The following is a 21,969-nucleotide window of genomic DNA, read 5'->3' as shown; positions in this document are numbered from 1 at the left end:
AAAGACATGCTTATTAGGTGAATTGGACATTCTGAATTCTCCCTCAGTGTACCCACATAGGCGCCGGAATGTGGCGACTAGAGGATTTTCACAGTAACTTCATTGCAGTGTTAATATAAGCCTACATGTGTCAATAAAGATTATTATAATTGAAGTCACCAATAACTCGTGTTTTCCTGAAATCTTTAACCCTCAACTGCCCCAATCAGTTATAGACACCAGATTTGCAAGTAAAACATTAACAAACTGCTTATTAATTAGAGGGACAGATGAACATATAAAGGAATAACAGAACAATGGTCTCCTGATCTACCTATTTCCAAAACACTATCCGACCCTCCACCCAGACGCACACAAAACAGACACACAGTAGGGATGGGAGAGGATAAAAATACAGGGGGATTAAAATGAAAGGTTTGAGATGACACTTCACTGCTGCTCTTGCGACCTCTGGGGAATAGATTAATTCACAAGAGTGGCAGTCAGTGCTGTTCCATCCTTCCACCACCAGATGGTGTTCTAGGTCAGTGCAATTCCTTCCTTCTCCTGGTTGATACGCTACCACCCCTCTGCCGCCCTGAGATATGACTGAGCTTTGAATCCGAAAGTTTGCAAACATTTCGGAGCACAAATACCAGCTGTATTTTAAAGAACGCTCTCAGCTTAAGCTTCAATTTGAGCTCTTCCCAGCCCTCTACAAGATTAAAAGGTGACAGACTTGTTGAGTGGCTGCTTGTTTTATTACTGCGGAGGTCCTCCACTGACCGGAGTGCTGCCGGTGACATTTCACTGGGAGAGCCTTCAAAGAACGGACTTGGAGGTTTCAGAAATTGCCTAGCCTAGAAAGAGAAAGCAGCAGAGAAAGAGAGTGCCTTCCAGATGCTGTCAGGCCTGGGTCTTCTCAGAACTGACAAAATGGCGAGGGCTTCTCCTATTCCATCAGTTTCTGAAAAGCTCCACCAATCCGAGGATACATCAGTGCTGCAGCAGCTAGCAATAAGACTGCAGATCAGTCATTGTCAAACGCAGGGTCATGGCTAGCGGGTCGGTTGTAGGCGGGTGTTGGGAGGGTTGCAGAGCTATGCATCGCGGAGTTCCCAATCACGGGAAGTAGCACCCAACGACACATTTTTACACAGCAAGTGGATCTGAATTGTGCTGTTTGAGAGCACGGTGAGGCAGGTTCATTTGTTGTTTTCAAAAGAGTATTGGATAAGTGCCTGAACAGAAAAGAAATCCAGCATTATGGGGAAAGTTCAAGGGAGTGGGATGAATCAAATTGCTCTTCCAGAGAAGTGGCACTGATTCAATGGGCTGAATGTATCCCTTCCGTGTTGTAGCCATTCTTCGATTCAATAATATATGCTTGTGGGCAGCACGGTCGTACAAGTGGATAGCACTGTGGCTTCACAGCGCCAGGGTCCCAGGTTCGATTCCCCGTTGGGTCACTGTCTGTGCGGAGTCTGCATGTTCTCCTCGTGTCTGCGTGGGTTTCCTCCGGGTGCTCCGGTTTCCTCCCACAGTCCAAAGACGTGCAGGTTAGGTGGATTGGCCGTGATAAATTGCCCTTAGTGACCAAAAAGGTTAGGAGGGGTTATTGGGTTACGGGGATACGGTGGCAGCGAGGACTTAAGTGGGTCGGTGCAGACTCGATGGGCCGAATGGCCTCCTTCTGCACTGTATGTTCTATGTTCTCTGGCTATGACACGTCCAGCTTTTAAAAAATGCCAGCCATGACCGCCTTTCAGAATGCGAGCCATTCCGTGCAAGTGTGCTCCCTCAGCCGGGACCAGGCCCGGAACCCAGCAGGGCACAACACCTCCTCCTAAAATCAGCGTGCGGACCCAGGAGCAGATTGTTTTTTTAAACCACTGGGGTCTTCCTGCCTGGCGCAGCGGCAGAGAGCAGGTCACGCACCCCGTACACCCACGTCATGTGCCCTGGGCGCCAGAAAGATTCCTCCATTTTGCAGCAGCCAGCAGCGCTGGTGTACACTCTAGAGCCTCTGGTGAATAACCCATGTCTGTGTTACATGCAGGGAAGCAATGGCAAATGAAAGTTAAAAACCCTCAAAACTTCAAAGACATTTGAAGACTAAGCATGGTGGGTTGGAGAACAAACCACTTGTTTTCAAGGATGTAGTGAGATCTTAAATCATCAGCTGAAGTCCTGATTGGGGTGGGATGATATTTGGGCATTCTGGTGTTTGCCCTAATACTGGGAGGCGGTGGGATGAATAGAACTACAGCTCCCAGGGGGCATTGCGGCCAAAGGTCGGTCGGGCACGTCAGCCGGTGACGTCGCGCCGCCTGCTGGTTGGTTACCTCTGGGCAAGATGGCGGCGGCGACGCCGAACTGGGAGAGCCGGGCCCGCTGGCTGGCCTGCGGCCTGGGCATCTTGCTGTCGCTCTACGCCTTCCACGTCGAGGTGTCGAAGGAGCGAGACGCAGACTACCGGGCGATGTGCGACCTCAGCGAGTCTGTGAGCTGCTCCAAAGTCTTCACCTCCCGGTACTGCTGTAGAGGATTTGAGTGAGGGTGGGGAGGTCTCCTTCATTGGTCGCTGCGCCCGTCGGTCACGGCCGCCGACTGCCCATCAACCTCTCGAAGCCCGCCCCTCCGTTCCCATTGGTCCGTTCGCCCGCCAGACACGTCACCCTCGCCACCTGTACTGCCTGGAGTGTCCTCATTGGCTCGCGAGCCTGCATGTCAAACTACGGCCCGCCCCGCACGGCTGCTCCAACCGGTCCCTCTCCACCCCCTCGCCCACGTGGGCCCGTCGGGTGGCACCACCCCCTCAGTGCGCGGCCGCCTCCCATTGGGCGGCAGCCCAGCGCGAGGCCCCGCCCTCTCCCTCCAGCCCGCGGCCCCAATGTCTGCTCTGGACCGCCTTTCAGCCACGTGGCCTCCCGCTCCTTTCAGCCCCGCCCCTTTCAGCCCCGCCCCAGAGAAACTGCCACTAACGGAATGTCCTATTTTAACCCAAAAGTTTGTTTTCTGCGTTAAATCCGCGGAGATTCAAAACAAGTGCTGCATTCGTTCCAGACAATAGGTACCTTTCTGTGACAGTCTTACAAAAGCTGAGTTATCACAAAATGTGATTTCATTTATATATAACCAGCTCCGGAGGCCCAACGTGATTTGTGGCCAGGGCAGTGCGGCACTCCCTCAGCACTGACCCTCCGACAGTGCGGCACTCCCTCAGCACTGACCCTCCGACAGTGCGGCACTCCCTCAGTACTGACACTCCGACAGTGCGGCACTCCCTCAGTACTGACACTCCGACAGTGCGGCACTCCCTCAGCACTGACCCTCCGACAGTGCGGCACTCCCTCAGTACTGACACTCCGACAGTGCGGCACTCCCTCAGTACTGACACTCCGACAGTGCGGCACTCCCTCAGTACTGACCCTCAGACAGTGCGGTGCTCCCTCAGTACTGACCCTCTGACAGTGCGGCACTCCCTCAGTACTGACACTCCGACAGTGCGGCACTCCCTCAGTACTGACCCTCTGACAGTGCGGTGCTCCCTCAGTACTGACCCTCCGACAGTGCGGAGCTCCCTCAGTACTGACCCTCCGACAGTGCGGTGCTCCCTCAGTACTGAGCCTCTGACAGTGCGGCGCTCCCTCAGTACTGACCCTCTGACAGTGCGGTGCTCCCTCAGTACTGACCCTCTGACAGTGCAACACTCCCTCAGTACTGACCCTCAGACAGTGCGGCACTCCCTCAGTACTGACCCTCCGACAGTGCGGTGCTCCCTCAGTACTGACCCTCTGACAGTGCAACACTCCCTCAGTACTGACCCTCTGACAGTGCGGCACTCCCTCAGTACTGACCCTCTGACAGTGCGGCGCTCCCTCAGCACTGACCCTCTGACAGTGCAACACTCCCTCAGTACTGACCCTCCGACAGTGCGGCACTCCCTCAGTACTGACCCTCCGACAGTGCGGTGCTTCCTCAGTACTGACCCTCTGACAGTGCGGCACTCCCTCAGCACTGACCCTCCGACAGGGCGGCACTCCCTCAGTACTGACCCTCCGACAGTGCGGCGCTCCCTCAGTACTGACCCTCTGACAGTGCGGTGCTCCCTCAGTACTGACCCTCTGACAGTGCGGCACTCCCTCAGCACTGACCCTCCGACAGTGCGGCACTCCCTCAGTACTGCCCCTCCGACAGGGCGGCACTCCCTCAGTACTGACCCTCCGACAGTGCAACACTCCCTCAGCACTGACCCTCTGACAGTGCGGCGCTCCCTCAGCACTGACCCTCTGACAGTGCGGTGCTTCCTCAGCACTGACCCTCTGACAGTGCGGCACTCCCTCAGTACTGCCCCTCCGACAGTGCGGCACTCCCTCAGTACTGACCCTCCGACAGTGCGGGACTCCCTCAGCACTGACCCTCTGACAGTGCGGCGCTCCCTCAGTACTGACCCTCTGAATGTGCGGCACTCCCTCAGTACTGACCCTCTGAATGTGCGGCGCTCCCTCAGCACTGACCCTCTGACAGTGCGGCGCTCCCTCAGTACTGGCCCTCCGACAGTGCGGCACTCCCTCAGTACTGACCCTCCGACAGTGCAACACTCCCTCAGCACTGACCCTCTGACAGTGCGGCGCTCCCTCAGTACTGACCCTCTGAATGTGCGGCACTCCCTCAGTACTGACCCTCTGACAGTGCGGCGCTCCCTCAGCACTGACCCTCTGACAGTGCGGCGCTCCCTCAGCACTGACCCTCTCTCAGTGCGCCGCTCCCTCAGCACTGACCCTCTGACAGTGCAGTGCTCCGTCAGCACTGCCCCTCCGACAGTGCAGCACTCCCTCAGCACTGACCCTCCGACAGTGCAGCACTCCCTCAGTACTGACCCTCTGACAGTGCGGCGCTCCCTCAGTACTGACCCTCTGACAGTGCAGCACTCCCTCAGTACTGACCCTCTGACAGTGCAGCACTCCCTCAGTACTGACCCTCTGACAGTGCAGCACTCCCTCAGCACTGACCCTCCGACAGTGCAGCACTCCCTCAGCACTGACCCTCCGACAGAGCGGTGCTCCCTCAGCACTGACCCTCCGACAGTGCGGCACTCCCTCAGCACTGCCCCTCCGACCGTGCAGCACTCCCTCAGCACTGACCCTCCGACAGTGCGGTGCTCCCTCAGCACTGACCCTCCGACAGTGCGGTGCCCCCTCAGTACTGACCCTCCGACAGTGCGGTGCTCCCTCAGCACTGACCCTCCGACAGTGCGGCACTCCCTCAGCACTGACCCTCCGACAGTGCAGCACTCCCTCAGCACTGACCCTCCGACAGTGCGGTGCTCCCTCAGCACTGACCCTCCGACAGTGCGGTGCTCCCTCAGCACTGACCCTCCGACAGTGCGGTGCTCCCTCAGTACTGACCCTCCGACAGTGCATTGCTCCCTCAGTACTGACCCTCCGACAGTGCGTTGCTCCCTCAGTACTGACCCTCCGACAGTGCGGCGCTCCCTCAGTACTGACCCTCTGACAGTGCGGTGCTCCCTCAGTACTGACCCTCCGACAGTGCGGCGCTCCCTCAGTACTGACCCTCCGACACTGCGGCGCTCCCTCAGTACTGATGCTCCGACAGTGCGCGCTCCCTCAGCACTGACCCACCGACAGTGAGCCGCTCCCTCAGTACTGACCCTCCGACAGTGCGGTGCTCCCTCAGTACTGACCCTCCGACAGTGCGGTGCTCCCTCAGTACTGATCCTCCGACAGTGCGGCGCTCCCTCAGTACTGACGCTCTGACAGTGCGACACTCCCTCAGTACTGACCCTCTGACAGTGCGGCACTCCCTCAGCACTGACCCACCGACAGTGAGGCGCTCCCTCAGTACTGACCCTCCGACAGTGCGGTGCCCTCTCAGTACTGACCCTCCGACAGTGCGGTGCTCCCTCAGTACTGACGCTCTGACAGTGCGGCGCTCCCTCAGTACTGACCCTCCGACAGTGCGGTGCTCCCTCAGTACTGACGCTCTGACAGTGCGGCGCTCCCTCAGCACTGAACCACCGACAGTGCGGCGCTCCCTCAGTACTGACCCTCCGACAGTGCGGTGCTCCCTCAGTACTGACCCTCTGACAGTGCGGCGCTCCCTCAGTACTGACCCTCTGACAGAGCGGCTCCCTCAGTACTGACCCTCCGACACTGCGGCGCTCCCTCAGTACTGACGCCCCGACAATGCTCCCTCAGCACTGACCCACCGACAGTGAGGCGCTCCCTCAGTACTGACCCTCCGACTGTGCGGTGCTCCCTCAGTACTGACCCTCCGACAGTGCGTTGCTCCCTCAGTACTGACGCTCTGACAGTGCGGCGCTCCCTCAGCACTGAACCACCGACAGTGAGGCGCTCCCTCAGCACTGACCCTCCTACAGTGCGGCGCTCCCTCAGTACTGACCCTCCGACAGTGCGGCGCTCCCTCAGTACTGACCCTCCTACAGTGCGGCGTTCCCTCAGTACTGACCCTCCGACAGTGCGGTGCTCCCTCAGTACTGACCCTCTGACAGTGCGGCGCTCCCTCAGTACTGACCCTCTGACAGAGCTGCTCCCTCAGTACTGAACCTCTGACAGTGCGACTCCCTCAGCACTGACCCTCTGACAGTGCGGCGCTCCCTCAGTACTGATCCTCCGACAGTGCGGCGCTCCCTCAGCCCTGACCCTCTGACAGTGCGATGCTCCCTCAGTACTGATCCTCTGACAGTGCTGCGCTCCTTCAGTACTGACCCTCCGACAGTGCGTCGCTCCCTCAGTACTGACCCTTTGACAGTGCGGCGCTCCCTCAGTACTGACCCTCTGACAGAGCGGCTCCCTCGACACTGACCCTCTGACAGTGCGGTGCTCCCTCAGTACTGAACCTCTGACAATGCAGCACTCCCTCAGTACTGACCCTCCGACTGTGCAGCACTCCCTCAGTAGTGACCCTCCGACAGTGCGGTGCTCCCTCAGTACTGAATGTGATTTCATTTATATATAAATGTGATTTTATTTATATGTAACCTATCGCCACCTCCGGAGGCCAAGGTGATTTGTGGCCATGGCACAGTGGCTGGGGCAGAGCGGCGTTCCCTCAGCACTGACCCTCCGACAGTGCGGCACTCCCTCAGCATTGACCCTCTGACAGAGCAGCACTCCCTCAGCACTGACCCTCCGGCAGTGCGGCACTCCCTCAGCACTGACCCTCCGACAGTGCGGCACTCCCTCAGTCCTGACCCTCCGACAGTGCGGCACTCCCTCAGTCCTGACCCTCCGACAGTGCGGCACTCCCTCAGTCCTGACCCTCCGACAGTGCGGCACTCCCTCAGTACTGATCCTCCGACAGTGCGGCGCTCCCTCAGTCCTGACCCTTCGACAGTGCGGCGCTCCCTCAGCACTGACCCTCTGACAGTGCGGCTCTCCCTGAGCACTGACCCTCTGACAGTGCGGCACTCCCTCAGTCCTGACCCTTCGACAGTGCTGCGCTCCCTCCGTACTGACCCTCCGACAGTGCGGCTCGGCCTCAGTACTGACCCTCCGACAGTGCGGCGCTCCCTCAGCCCTGAACCTCCGACAGTGCGTCAGTCCCTCCATTGATGTTTTTTCTCTCTCTTCCTCTCTCACTATGTGGGGAGAGAGGGGGGAGCATGTGGGGAGAGAGGGGGGAGCGTGTGGTGAGAGCGGGGGGGGGAGCGTGTAGGGCGAGTAGGGGGAGCGTGTGGGGAGAGTAGGGGGAGCGTGTGGGGAGAGTAGGGGGAGCGTGTGGGGAGAGTAGGGGGAGCGTGTGGGGAGAGTAGGGGGAGCGTGTGGGGAGAGTAGGGGGAGCGTGTGGGGAGAGTAGGGGGAGCGTGTGGGGAGAGTAGGGGGAGCGTGTGGGGAGAGTAGGGGGAGCGTGTAGGGAGAGTAGGGGGAGCGTGTGGGGAGCGTGTGGGGAGAGTGTGGGGAGAGTAGGGGGAGCGTGTGGGGAGAGTAGGGGAAGCGTGTGGGGAGAGTAGGGGGAGCGTGTGGGGAGAGTAGGGGGAGCGTGTGGGGAGAGTAGGGGGAGCGTGTGGGGAGAGTAGGGGAAGCGTGTGGGGAGAGTAGGGGGAGCGTGTGGGGAGAGTAGGGGGAGCGTGTGGGGAGAGTAGGGGGAGCGTGTGGGGAGAGTAGGGGAAGCGTGTGGGGAGAGTAGGGGGAGCGTGTGGGGAGAGTAGGGGGAGCGTGTGGGGAGAGTAGGGGGAGCGTGTGGGGAGAGTAGGGGGAGCGTGTGGGGAGAGTAGGGGGAGCGTGTGGGGAGAGAGGGGGGGAACGCGTGGGGAGAGGGGGGAGCGTGTGGGGAGAGGTGGGGAGCGTGTGGGGAGAGAGGGGAACGTGTGGGGAGAGGTGTGGGGAGGGGGGAGTATGTGGGGAGGGGTGAGCGTGTGGGGAGGGGCGAGCGTGTGGGGAGGGGGGAGCGTGTGGAGAAAGGGGGCAGCGTGTGGGGAGCAGGGGGGGAGCATGTGGGGAGAGGGGGGGAGCATGTGGGGGGGAGCATGTGGGGAGAGGGGGAGCATGTGGGGAGAGGGGGGGGAGCATGTGGGGAAAGGGGAGCATGTGGGGAGAGGGGAGCATGTGGGGAGAGGGGGGAGCATGTGGGGAGAGGGGGGAGCATGTGGGGAGGGGTCGAGCGTGTGGGGAGAGGGGGAGCATGTGGGGAGAGGGCGGAGCGTGTGGGGAGAGGGGGCAGCGTATGGGGAGCATGGGGGGAGAGAGGGAGTGTGTGGGGAGCATGGGGGGAGCATGTGTGGAGAGGGGGGAGCATGTTGGGAGAGGGGGAGCTTGTGGGGAGAGGGGGCAGCATATGGGGAGAGGGTTTCTGGAGATGGACAGCGGGCGTGGGGAGAGGCGAGTGGGCGTGGGGAGCGAGGTGTGGGGGACCGGTGGTGTTGTGGGGGTATAGAGGGCCTGGGGAGAGGGGAGGGGTAGTGATGAGGAAACTCAGTGAAGCGGAAAGATTGTAGAAGTTGGGACCGGTCTCCTTGGAGAGGAGAAGGTCGAGAGGGAATTTGGATCGAGGTGTTGAAAATCATGAGGGGCTCTGAGAGAGAGAGAGAGAGGTGGGGGCAATTTCAATGCAGGAATTTCCAAGAGGGAATGGGAAATGGAAAATGAAGAGAAAAACTTTGCAGGGCTCGGGGCGGGAGAAAGACTGAAGGGAAATAAGTGGGCCGAGGGGGCGGGAGGGTGGAGGGCCGAGAGGGAGGGGGTAGGAGTGCCGGTGGGGGGGCAGGGGTGCCGAGGGGGGGGGGATGAAGAGGACCCGGGGGGGGAGGAGGGCTGAGGAGGAGGAGTGGGGAGGGTCGAGGGGGTGGTACTGGGTGAGTTGCTCTTGCCGACGCTCAGCACAGGCCGGCCAGGTAGAAGCTTGAGCGGCAGAACGAGGGATCGTGACTTTTTTTTGTCCACCTCTGCATTCATCTCTTGCATGATGGCATCGCGTGGCAAAGCTGGCACTCACTGAGCGCCAGTCACACCCCCACCCCGCTCCGCCACTGCCACGCAGACCCTTTGCAACGTGCTGTTGGTGGGTCGGCTGTTTCTCTGGTTCCAATCAGGGCTTCAAGACAGCGCGGAGAAGACGCCAAAAGGATTCCCCCTCGGATAATGGTTCCTTCCGTTGCAGGTGGGGCCGGGGTTTCGGATTGCTAGGAGACATCCTGGGACATGACAGCATCTTAAACCAGCCCAACAGTGTGTACGGAATCCTCTTCTACCTCCTCCAAGTGCTCCTGAGTAAGAAACGTCATCTCTACATTGCGATTCTGATGGAACTAGATTGGGTGTAGGACGGAAGTGGGCACTCGGGTAGAGAGAGAAAGAGACGGGGGTACTGAGAGACACCATTCAGTGTACAGATATCTCCCTGAGAGAGAGGGGACTGAGAGACACCAGTCAGGGTACAGATATCTCCCTGAGAGAGAGAGGACTGAGAGACACCAATTAGTGTACAGATATCTCCCTGAGAGAGAGAGAGGAGACTGAGAGACACCATTCAGTGTACAGATATCTTCCTGAGAGAGAGAGGGGACTGAGAGACACCAGTCAGTGTACAGATATCTCCCTGAGAGAGAGAGGACTGAGAGACGCCAGTCAGTGTACAGATATCTCCCTGAGAGAGAGAGGGGACTGAGAGACGCCAGTCAGTGTACAGATATCTCCCTGAGAGGGGACTGAGAGACACCAGTCAGTGTAAAGATATCTCCCTGAGAGAGAGTGTGGACTGAGAGACACCAGTCAGTGTACAGATGTCTCCCTGAGAGAGAGAGGGGACTGAGAGACACCAGTCAGTGTACAAATATCTCCCTGAGAGAGAGAGGGGACTGAGAGACACCAGTCAGTATACAGATATCTCCCTGAGAGCGAGTGGGGACTGAGACACCAGTCAGTGTACAGATATCTCCCTGAGAGAGAGGGGGGACTGAGAGACACCAGCCAGTGTACAGATATCTCTCTGAGAGAGAGGGGACTGAGAGACACCAGTCAGTGTACAGATATCTCCCTGAGAGAGTGGGGACTGAGAGACACCAGTCAGTGTACAGATATCTCCCTGAGAGAGAGGGGACTGAGAGACATCAGTCAGTGTACAGATATCTCCCTGAGAGAGAGGGGACTGAGAGACACCATTCAGTGTACAAATATCTCCCTGAGAGAGAGCGGACTGAGAGACACCAGTCAGTGTACAGATATCTCCCCGAGAGAGAGGGGGGACTGAGAGACACCAGTCAGTGTACAAATTTCTCCCTAAGAGAGAGGGGACTGAGAGACATCAGTCAGTGTACAGATATCTCCCTGAGAGAGAGAGGGGACTAAGAGACACCAGTCAGTGTACAGATATCTCCCTGAGAGAGAGAGGGGTCTGAGAGACACCAGTCAGTGGACAGATATCTCCCTGAGAGAGAGAGGACTGAGACACCAGTCAGTGTACAGATATCTCCCTGAGAGAGAGGGGACTGAGAGACGCCAGTCAGAGTACAGATATCTCCCTGAGAGAGAGGGGATTGAGAAACACCAGGGTACCGATATCTCCCTGAGAGGGGACTGAGAGACACCAGTCAGTGTACAGATATCTCCCTGAGAGAGGACTGAGAGACACCAGTCAGTGTACAGATATCTCCCTGAGAGAGACAGGGGACTGAGAGACACCAGTCAGTGTACAGATATCTCCCTGAGAGAGAGAGGGGACTGAGAGACACCAGTCAGTGTACAGATATCTCCCTGAGAGAGACAGGGGACTGAGAGACACCAGTCAGTGTACAGATATCTCCCTGAGAGAGAGAGGGGGGACTGAGAGACACCAGTCAGTGTACAGATATCTCCCTGAGAGAGACAGGGGACTGAGAGACACCAGTCAGTGTACAGATATCTCCCTGAGAGAGAGGGGACTGAGAGACACCAGTCAGTGTACAGATATCTCCCTGAGAGAGAGGGGACTGAGAGACACCAGTCAGTGTACAGATATCTCCCTGAGAGAGAGGGGACTGAGAGACACCAGTCAGTGTACAGATATCTCCCTGAGAGAGAGGGGACTGAGAGACACCAGTCAGTGTACAGATATCTCCCTGAGAGAGAGAGGGGACTGAGAGACACCAGTCAGTGTACAGATATCTCCCTGAGAGAGAGAGGGGACTGAGAGACACCAGTCAGTGTACAGATATCTCCCTGAGAGAGAGAGAGGACTGAGAGACACCAGTCAGTGTACAGATATCTCCCTGAGAGAGAGAGGGGACTGAGAGACACCAGTCAGTGTACAGATATCTCCCTGAGAGAGAGGACTGAGAGACACCAGTCAGTGTACAGATATCTCCCTGAGAGAGAGAGAGGACTGAGAGACACCAGTCAGTGTACAGATATCTCCCTGAGAGAGAGAGGGGACTGAGAGACACCAGTCAGTGTATGAATGTCTGGGACTCTGCACCCTGTGCCTGGACTTCGCTGGGTGCTGTATTGTCGACACTAACTCCTCCGTTCACCCTGTCTCCTCTCCCAGGTTTGACAGAGAGTGCCATGGCAGCCATCGCCCTCGCCGCCTCCTCTGTCGTGTCCTTGGCAGGATCGCTGTACCTGGCCTACGTGCTCCTGTTTATCCTGCACGACTTCTGCCTGGTGTGTGTCAGCACCTATGCACTCAATGTGCTGCTGTTTATCCTCAACTACAGGCGACTGGTTCATCTCAACAGTGGCTGGCAACAGGAGCGGGGCAAGCTGGAGTGACCGGGGCAGGTGTCCTGGCTCGAGTTACCCGGGGGAGTGATTCGAGGTGGGAGACAGGTTAATCTGGGAGTGATTGCGGAAGAGATTATCACAAGCTCTCGATAGGTTGGGCAGGGGCATGATTGAGGAAGCTATACTGCGGCTGTGATTGTGTGGCAGCGACTGGCATGGGTCCTGGGGCTGGGGTAAGGTGCGTAATTGTCACGGGATCTTGGGGGTGGGGGTGGAGTTCTGGGAGGGAGCGTGTCGGATGCAACCAACTCAAGACAAAGTAACCGGAATGGCCAGGGGAAGCAGCCACGTCACAGCGGTGCGTGGGCAAAGGAGTGAGCTGGTGTGACAGAGGGCAATATGAGGGTAAAAGACAACGCCGAGACCTGCCCCCCTCACCCATCTCGAGTGTTTTTTGTATAATGTTTTCTATGCCAAAGAATCAGAAAGTAAATCATTGTCCGGTAATAATAACATGATAGATGTACACTGAGTGTATTAAAATATATATTTACACAAAATCCTTCCACCATGTCATTGTGATCACAAGTGAGGAGATGAACGAAATCCACCCTTTGGCGCCACCACTGGCTGGAGGTTCCAATGGAGGCATGACTGTTGACAGCGGAAAACCCACTGGGCTAAAGTTGACATCGGAGTTCCACTGTTGCTCTGCGCGGACTGAGTGTGGTGCAAAATCCCACAGCCTGATACAGGGGAGTATAGTTTTCACACAGCAAATGCGGGCATACATGCCCAAACTTTTAATCTCTACTCAATCTAGAGAGGCGTGTCCTATGATCCAGACCGACACTCCCCAGGTTGTCAGTACAGAGGAAGCTCCACAGTCAAAGGGTCAGTGCTGAGGGAGCGCCGCACAGTCGGAGGGTCAGTACTAAGGTAGTGCCGCATTGTCAAAGCGTCAGTGCTGAGGGAGCGCCGCACTGTCAGAGGGTTATGCTGAGGGAGTGCAACATTGCCGGAATGTCAGTACTGAGGGAGCGCCACACACTGTCGGAGGGTCAGTACTAAGGTAGCACCGCACTGTCAAAGGGTCAGTGCTGAGGGTGCGCTGCACTGTTGGAAGGTCAGTGCTGAGGAAGCGTCGCACTGCTGGAGGGTCAGTGCAGAGTGAGAGCCGCATTGTCGGAGGGTCAGTGCTGAGGGAGCGCTGCACTGTCGGAGGGCCAGTACTGAGGGAGTGCTGCACTGCCAGAGGGTCAGTGCTGAGGGAGCGCTGCACTGTGTGAGGGTCAGTACTGAGGGAGAGCCGCACTGTCAGAGGGTCAGTACTGAGGGAGTGCTGCACTGTGTGAGGGTCAGTACTGAGGGAGAGCCGCACAGTCAGAGGGTCAGCACTGAGGGAGTGCTGCACTGCCAGAGGGTCAGTGCTGAGGGAGCGCTGCACTGTGTGAGGGTTAGTACTGAGGGAGAGCCGCACTGTCAGAGGGTCAGCACTGAGGGAGTGCTGCACTGCCAGAGGGTCAGTGCTGAGGGAGTGCTGCACTGCCAGAGGGTCAGTGCTGAGGGAGCGCTGCACTGTGAGAGGGTCAGTACTGAGGCAGTGCTGCACTGACAGAGGGTCAATGCTGAGGGAGCGCACTGTTGGAGGGTCAGTACTGAGGGAGCGCCACACTGTCGGAGGATCAGTACTGAGGGAGCGCCGCACTGTCATAGGGTCAGTGCTGAGGGAGCGCCGCACTGTCGGAGGATCAGCACTGAGGGAGCGCGGCAGTGTCATAGGGTCAGTGCTGAGGGAGCGCTGCACTGCCGGAGGGTCAGTGCTGAGGGAGCGCTGCACTGTCGGAGGGTCAGTACTGAGGGAGCGCCGCACTGTCGGAGGGTCACTGCTGAGGGAGCGCCGCACTGTCGGAGGATCATTACTGAGGGAGCGCTGCACTTTCATAGGGTCAGTGCTGAAGGAGCGCTGCACTGTTGGAGGGTCAGTCCGGAAGGTGTGCTGGAGGATACATCTCTTGGCTGAGATGTCAAGTCAAGGGCACTCCTCAAGGATGTAAAGGATCCCACAACCCCGTGCGGGATGACGTGATGGACCTCTCCCCGTTGTCCCAGCCCATCACGTGAACCTGGGCGATCCGCTACAAGTGCCCGCCCACTGGTCTCCCTCACTGGCCTCTCCAATCTGTCCTGAAAGGACAACAACCATTTTTCCATTGTCGCTGGGTTGATATCCTGCTCCTGACGGATCCGTCTCCACGTGCACTGCGGCGTGTCCAATCGAGTTGAGGAGTGATCGGCCAGAGCGTTCCACCAGCTGCAGAATCCATTACCTGGAGAGACTGGGGGAGCTGGGACCGTTCTCCTCGGCTCCCGAGAAGGTTAAGGGGGCGATTGAATCGAGACATTTCTTGAAATGTTTCTGATCGGGTGAAGGAGGAGAAACTTCACGGTGACGGAAGGGTTGGGAAACCAGAGAGATAAGGACTGACGGCGATTGGAGGGGGAAACAAACAGGAAGGAAATGAGCAAAGATTGTGATGTGGAAGGCGTGAAGCAGAGTTGACGGGAAGGTCAATGTGGAGAATTGGATCACTACTCGGAGAAAATTTCACAGGACAATGCGGGGGGGCGGGGTGGTTTATAAGGCACGTTTCGTGGTGACAGGACTGGTTAAGCAGTTTACAGAACGTCAAAATACTTTCGACCTGCAGCCGAAGGGCAAACATTGGCCAGAATGTCCGTTCTAATTGCCTCCTCGGGATGCAACTGGGCACAGATAGTTCCGCAAAACCGTTCGCCATTCTGCGTTTGGGTCACCGACGTTACAGAGACGACAATTGGATCAGCTCAGCCTGGGTGTATATTTGATATCCGGGCTGAGGTAAATAACCAGGACAAACTTGGATTACAGGAGGATATAGACAGGATGGTCAGACGGGCAGAACAATGGCAAATGGAATTTAACCCTGAAAAGTGATGCATTGTGGGAGGACTAACAAGACAAGGGAATAAACAATGAACGGCCGGGCGCTGGGCAGTACAGAGGACCAGAGAGACATGGGTGCGCATGCCCATTGATCCATGAAGACAGCAGGACAGGTAGATTAGGTGGTTAAGAAGGAAGATAGGAAGGCAGCATGATGGCACAGTGGGTTTGCACTGCCGCCTCACGGCGCCAAGGTCACAGGTTCAATCCCGGCTCTGGGTCACTGTCCGTGTGGAGTTTGCACATTCTCCTTGTGTCTGCGTGGGTTTCGCCCCCACAACCCAAAAGATGTGCAGGTTAGGTGGATTGGCCACGCTAAATTGACCCTTAATTGGAAAAAATGAATTGGGTACTCTAAATTTATTTTTACAAAAAGGAAAATAGGAACTTGCCTTTATTGACCATCGAATCTAAGAGCTGGGAGGTTATGCTGGAGCTGTATAAAACACTGGTTAGGCCTCAATTAGAGCACGTTCTGGGCACCACACTACAGGAAGGATGTGTTTGCACTAGAGAGGGTGCAGAGAAGATTCACCAGGATGCTGCCTGGGCTGGAGAGTTTCAGCGATGAAGAGAGGCTGGTTAGGCTGGAGGGTTTTCCTTGGAGCAGAGAAGGCTGAGGGGGTCCTGATTGAGGTGTACAAAGTTATGAGGGGCACAAAGAGTGGATAGGAAGGAACCTTTCTCCTAGTGGAGGCATCAATAACTCGGGGGCACAGATTTCAGGTGAGGAGCAGGAGGTTTAGAGGGAATTTGAGGAAAAACCTTTCACCCAGAGACTGGGTTGGAATCTGGAACTCGCTGCCTGAAAGGGTGAGAGAGGCGGGAATCCTCACCACATTTAAGAAGCATTTAGATGAGCACTTCATGCATCATCGCTGTGCAATGCTTCGGCGCTGGTGATGGACAATTAGAATAGAGAGGTGCTTGATCACTGGCCCACAGACACGATGGGCCGAAAGGGCCTCTTTCCGTGCTGTTAACCCCATAACTGACACTTACGTATATCATATAAAGCACTATTTAAATAGAGAGACTGCAGAACCTGGTGATGCAGGAGGGACCTGAATGTCCAGCTTTGGGGATCAGAGTTCCCCAGATGTCCGCAAACGATCAGGAAGGCAGGGGGAATGTTGGTGTTTATTGTCAGGGGGATTATAGGATGTAAAGTGGGAAGTTTTACTGCAGCTGTACACAGATGCAGAGAGGGCCTGGACCTCCTGCCCCGACCACCTAACCCCCTCTCCCCACCCGTCTCTCAACGTGCCCTCCCGTTGCTCCCTGTGTGCCAACCCATGTAAACCGTTTGATAGCCGTCTCTGTACTTTAATTCTGCAGATAACAGTCGCCGCCGAGATGCTGTACATTGCGAGGTAGCGCGGCGTGTGTGTGTGTGTCCAATGACGGGGAGCCAATGTGGTCTTGAGAGCTGGTACAGTGGCGTTGGCGATAGCTGGTCACGAATCTTGACCTCCACCCTCCTAAATGCGGAGCAGGCTTGGCGAAAGCAGTTTTGAACCCAAACCCCCCTCCACCCCAGGATAGCGGACCCTCTTCAAAAGGGGCCTCGGTTGTCTCTTCTGCAGGAGGCATGGATGTTGAGGTCCCCTTTTAAAAGAGGGCTCGGAGGTCAGGGTCTCTCTTTAAAAGGGACTTAGAGGTCTAGGACCTTCCTTGTAAGGGGGCTTAAGAGGTCGAGGACCTATCTCGTATGGGGTCTCCAAGGTTGAGGGCACATCTTGCATGGGGTCTCCGAGGTCGAGGACACATCTCGTATGAGATCTTAGTGGTCGAGGACCCTCTTTACAAGGCGGCTCAAAGACCGAGGACCCTCTTGGGGTTTGGAGACAGAGGACCCTCTTGGGGATTGGAGACAGAGGACCCTCTTGGGGATTGGAGACAGAGGACCCTCTTGGGGTTTGGAGACAGAGGACCCTCTTGGAGTTTGGAGACAGAGGACCCTCTTGGGGTTTGGAGACAGAGGACCCTCTTGGGGTTTGGAGACAGAGGACCCTCTTGGGGTTTGGAGACAGAGGACCCTCTTGGGGTTTGGAGACAGAGGCCCCTCTTGGGGATTGGAGACAGAGGACCCTCTTGGGGTTTGGAGGCAGAGGACCCTCTTGGGGATTGGAGACTGAGGACCCTCTTGGGGATTGGAGACTGAGGACCCTCTTGGGGATTGGAGACTGAGGACCCTCTTGGGGATTGGAGACAGAGGCCCCTCTTGGGGATTGGAGACAGAGGACCCTCTTGGGGATTGGAGACAGAGGACCCTCTTGGGGATTGGAGACAGAGGACCCTCTTGGGGATTGGAGACTGAGGACCCTCTTGGGGATTGGAGACAGAGGCCCCTCTTGGGGATTGGAGACAGAGGACCCTCTTGGGGATTGGAGACAGAGGACCCTCTTGGGGTTTGGAGACAGAGGACCCTCTTGGGGATTGGAGACAGAGGACCCTCTTGGGGATTGGAGACTGAGGACCCTCTTGGGGATTGGAGACAGAGGACCCTCTTGGGGTTTGGAGACAGAGGACCCTCTTGGGGTTTGGAGACAGAGGACCCTCTTGGGGTTTGGAGACAGAGGACCCTCTTGGGGATTGGAGACAGAGGACCCTCTTGGGGATTGGAGACAGAGGACCCTCTTGGGGATTGGAGACAGAGGACCCTCTTGGGGATTGGAGACAGAGGACCCTCTTGGGGATTGGAGACAGAGGACCCTCTTGGGGATTGGAGACAGAGGACCCTCTTGGGGATTGGAGACTGAGGACCCTCTTGGGGATTGGAGACAGAGGACCCTCTTGGGGATTGGAGACAGAGGCCCCTCTTGGGGATTGGAGACAGAGGACCCTCTTGGGGTTTGGAGACAGAGGACCCTCTTGGGGATTGGAGACAGAGGACCCTCTTGGGGATCGGAGACAGAGGACCCTCTTGGGGATTGGAGACAGAGGACCCTCTTGGGGATCGGAGACAGAGGACCCTCTTGGGGATTGGAGACTGAGGACCCTTTTTAAAGAAGGCTCTGAGGTCCAGGTCCCTCCTGATTAGGAATTCCGAGAGAGAGTGCAAGGGATTCAGTGAAAGAAGGTACCACTTAAAAGGGGTTTGCCAATACTGGCCTCCCTTTACCCTCCGTTCGAGCTGCTGAAACACGTCTTCCAGCCCCACCCCTCCATTCCCCTCAGCCTTGAATTCCCTCTCTCCATTTTCTCCCTCTGTTGATGCAGCAGCAGCTTGGTAATTTTTCTGGGGTAGTGGCCTCACGTCCTGCACTCCGCATGCAGGCCGTTCCTCAAGCTGTGGCTGCGTTGGTGGAGGGGGTGGAAGCATCAGTTGTGACCCCGCCAGATCCTTCGTCGCCAGCGTCCTCCAACTTGGCCTTGTAGCCTCTCTTGAAGAAACCGACCTGGCAAGAGACAGAGCAGACAAGAGTCAGAGCGGACGATGACCCACTTCCGTTCAGTCAGTCCCCCCGGCCTGAGGGTGACGCTGCAGTCAGTCTTCCCAGCCTGAGGGTGGCCCTGTCATCAGTGTTCCCTGCCTGACGGTGGCGCTGCAGTCAGTCCTCCCGGCCTGAGGGTGGTGCTGCAGTCAGTCCTCCCAGCCTGAGGGTGACGCTGCAGTCAGTCCTCCCAGCCTGAGGGTGGCCCTGTCATCAGTGTTCCCTGCCTGACGGTGGTGCTGCAGTCAGTCCTCTCGGCCTGAGGGTGGTGCTGCAGTCAGTCCTCCCAGCCTGACGGTGGCGCTGCAGTCAGTCCTCCCAGCCTGAGGGTGGCCCTGTCATCAGTGTTCCCTGCCTGACGGTGGCGCTGCAGTCAGTCCTCCCGGCCTGAGGGTGGTGATGCAGTCAGTCCTCCTAGCCGGAGGGTGGCGCTGCAGTCTGTCCTCCCGGCGTGAAGGTGGTGCTGTAGTCAGTCCTCCCGGCCTGAGGGTATCGCTGCAGTCAGTCGTCCTGGCCTGAGTGTGTCGCTGCAGTCAGTCGCCCTGGCCTGATGGTGTCACTGCAGTCAATCCTCCCGGCATGAGGGTGGTGCTGCAGTCATTTCTCCCCCCAGCCTGAGGGTGGCATTGCAGTCAGTCCTCTGGGCCTGAAGCTGCTGTTGAAATGAATCCTCCCACCATAAGGGGAGCCCTGACAGGCTTCAGGGTGCGACTGCAGTCTGTCCTCCCAGCCTGTAGGGTGGCACTGCAGTGAGTCCACCCAGTCTGACAGTGGCACTGCAGTCAGTCCTCCCAGCCTGAAGGCAGCGCTGCAGTCAGTCCTCCCAGCCTGAGGGCTGTGCTGCGATCAGTCTTCCCAGCCTGAAGGCAGCACTGCAGTCAGTCCTCCCAGCCTGAAGGCAGCACTGCAGTCAGTCCTCCCAGCCTGAAGGCAGCACTGCAGTCAGTCCTCCCAGCCTGAAGGCAGTGCTGCGCTCAATCCATCAGCCTGAAGGCAGCGCTGCGGTCAGTCTTCCCAGCCTGAGGCAGTGCTGCGATCAGTCTTCCCAGCCTGAAGGCAGCGCTGCGGTCAGTCTTCCCAGCCTGAGGCAGTGCTGCGATCAGTCCTCCCAGCCTGAAGGCAGCACTGCGGTCAGTCCTCCCAGCCTGAAGGCAGCACTGCGGTCAGTCCTCCCAGCCTGAAGGCAGCGCTGTGATCAATTTTCCCAGCCTGAAGGCAGTGCTGCGATCAGTCCTCCCAGCCTGAAGGCAGCACTGCGGTCAGTCCTCCCAGCCTGAAGGCAGCACTGCGGTCAGTCCTCCCAGCCTGAAGGCAGCGCTGTGGTCAGTCCTCCCAGCCTGAAGGCAGCACTGCGATCAGTCCTCCCAGCCTGAAGGCAGCGCTGTGATCAGTTTTCCCAGCCAGAAGGCAGTGCTGCGATCAGTCCTCCCAGCCTGAAGGCAGCGCTGTGGTCAGTCCTCCCAGGCTGAAGGAATCCCAGCAATCAGTCCTCCTACCCATTCTCCTCTCTCTCAATGTACCCTGGCACACACTTACCTTATAAAGGACTCCAGCCACAATAGCCAACAAGGCCAAGCCTCCGATTGTGCTCCCTATAATGATGGGAAGCTGGTTAACCTCTTTCACAATCTCAACCCTTGTGGTAACCTGAAAACCGAGGAGAAAGAAATCACATTAGTGAGGCAGAAGGGACATTTCACCACACAACTCCGCCTCAGCTTATCAGCTACTGAAGCCCTTGTCCTTGCCCTCAGTCACCTTCAGACCCAACTATTCCTGATTTGACCCGGCCACCCTCTCACATTCTCCCCTCCAGAAATTTCAGATTATCCAAAATCTCCCCCACCCGCCCTGTCTGAACTCACACTGCGCCCCCATCACCCATCGCACCCCTAGCTCCCTGACCCACACTGGTTTGTGGTAGGGCAACGCCTCAATTTGTATCCTTGTTTACATGATCCTTGTCCACTCCCTATCTCTGTAACCTCCTCCAACCCTCCCCATCTCTGTAACCTCCTCGAACCCTCCCTATCTCTGTAACCTCCTCGAACCCTCCCTACCTCTGTAACCTAATTCAGCCACTACAAAACTCCCTATCTTTGTAACCTCCTCCAGCCCTACACCCTCCCTATCTTTGTAACCTCCTCCAGCCCTACAACCCTCCCTATCTTTGTAACCTCCCACAATGCTCCTCCAATTCTGGCATCCCCCATATTGTGTCCGTGCCTTCAGCTGCCTTAGAGAGGCGGGTGCACGCTGAGCTCTTAAATTTCTCCTGCCCCCCCCCAACCACCACCACCACCAGACAGAGGAGAAATAACTCACTTTGGCTTCTTGGAAACGGTTGGTGGCTTGAGAGACGTGAATGTACTTATTCTCATCATAGCCCACTTTTGCATATGTCGTGAGCTTCACATCCTGGGGGTTGGCCTGCATCGCAAAAACAGCATCACATTTTAACTGCGGGATAAATACATTTTAAAAAAGCCTTTCTTGTGGCACTAAATCCAATGCCTTCTGCAAGCCCATTTACTTGACATCCAACGTAAAGTTCACCTCTTGGTGCCACAGGTTCAGTGTTGGAGGCTCAGCCATTTGCGATCTACGTTTAAGGAATGAATGTATGCAGCCAACTTTGCTGCCGATACAAATCTAGGTGGGAAAGGAAGTTGTGAGGAGGACACAAAGACTGCAAGGGGCTGTAGATTGGTTATAATAATAATCTTTATTGTCACAAGTTAGGCTTACATTAACACTGCAATGAAGTTACTGTGAAAATCCCCTCATCGCCACATTCCGGTGCCTGTTGAGGGAGAATTGAGAATGTCCAATTCACCTGACAGCACGTATTTCGGGATTTGTGGGAGGAAATGGGAGCACCCAGAGGAAACCTACGCAAACACGGGGAGAGCGTGCAGACTCCGCACAGACAGTAACCCAAGCCGGGAATCGACCCTGGAGCTGTGAAGCAACAGTGCTAATCACTGTGCTACCGTGCCACCCATAATCTTTAGTAGTGTCACATTAACTCTACAATGAAGTTATTGTGAAAATCTCGTAGTCGTCACACTACGGCGTCTGTTCGGGTACACTGAAGGAGAATTCAGACAGTCCAATTCACCTAACAATCACGTCTTTTCTTGGGGACTTGTGGGAGGAAACTGGAGCACCCGGAGGAAACCCACGCAGACACGGGGGAGAACGTGTAGACAGTGACCCAAGCCTTGAATCAAATCCAGGCCTCTGGTGCTGTGAAGCAACAGTGCTAACCACTGTGCCACTGTTAAGTGAGTGGGCAAAAATATAATACAGTAAAATGTGGGAAAATATGAATTTTGCACTATGGCAGGGAGAACAGAAAATCTGGATATTATTCAGGGATTAA

General features: G+C 56.7%; 2 protein-coding genes across 2 annotated transcripts in view; one reads left to right on the top strand and one right to left on the bottom strand.

Annotated features, from left to right (window-relative positions):
- The first annotated feature begins 2,307 nt into the window (after nt 1–2,307).
- LOC140396050 (vitamin K epoxide reductase complex subunit 1-like protein 1) lies at nt 2,308–12,721 on the top strand. The gene is made up of 3 exons (XM_072484134.1): nt 2,308–2,511; nt 9,622–9,731; nt 11,986–12,721. Exons 1-3 carry the CDS (start codon nt 2,336–2,338, stop codon nt 12,207–12,209), a joined length of 510 nt encoding a protein of 169 aa, XP_072340235.1. The 5' UTR covers nt 2,308–2,335; the 3' UTR covers nt 12,210–12,721.
- A 3,731-nt stretch (nt 12,722–16,452) lies between these two features.
- The window catches only part of LOC140396640 (integrin alpha-M-like), a 283,291-nt gene continuing 277,774 nt past the window's right edge, over nt 16,453–21,969 (bottom strand). The window contains exons 26-28 of the mRNA XM_072485434.1: nt 20,910–21,014; nt 20,121–20,231; nt 16,453–18,548 (exon numbers count right to left, since the gene is read on the bottom strand). Coding sequence (XP_072341535.1) covers nt 18,435–18,548; nt 20,121–20,231; nt 20,910–21,014 — 330 coding nt within the window. The 3' untranslated portion in view covers nt 16,453–18,434. The remainder of the gene's footprint in view (nt 18,549–20,120; nt 20,232–20,909; nt 21,015–21,969) is intronic.

Source organism: Scyliorhinus torazame, chromosome 19 (genome assembly GCF_047496885.1).
Source record: "Scyliorhinus torazame isolate Kashiwa2021f chromosome 19, sScyTor2.1, whole genome shotgun sequence".
Lineage (NCBI taxonomy): Eukaryota > Metazoa > Chordata > Chondrichthyes > Carcharhiniformes > Scyliorhinidae > Scyliorhinus > Scyliorhinus torazame.
This window is presented reverse-complemented; position numbering and strand designations above follow the sequence as displayed.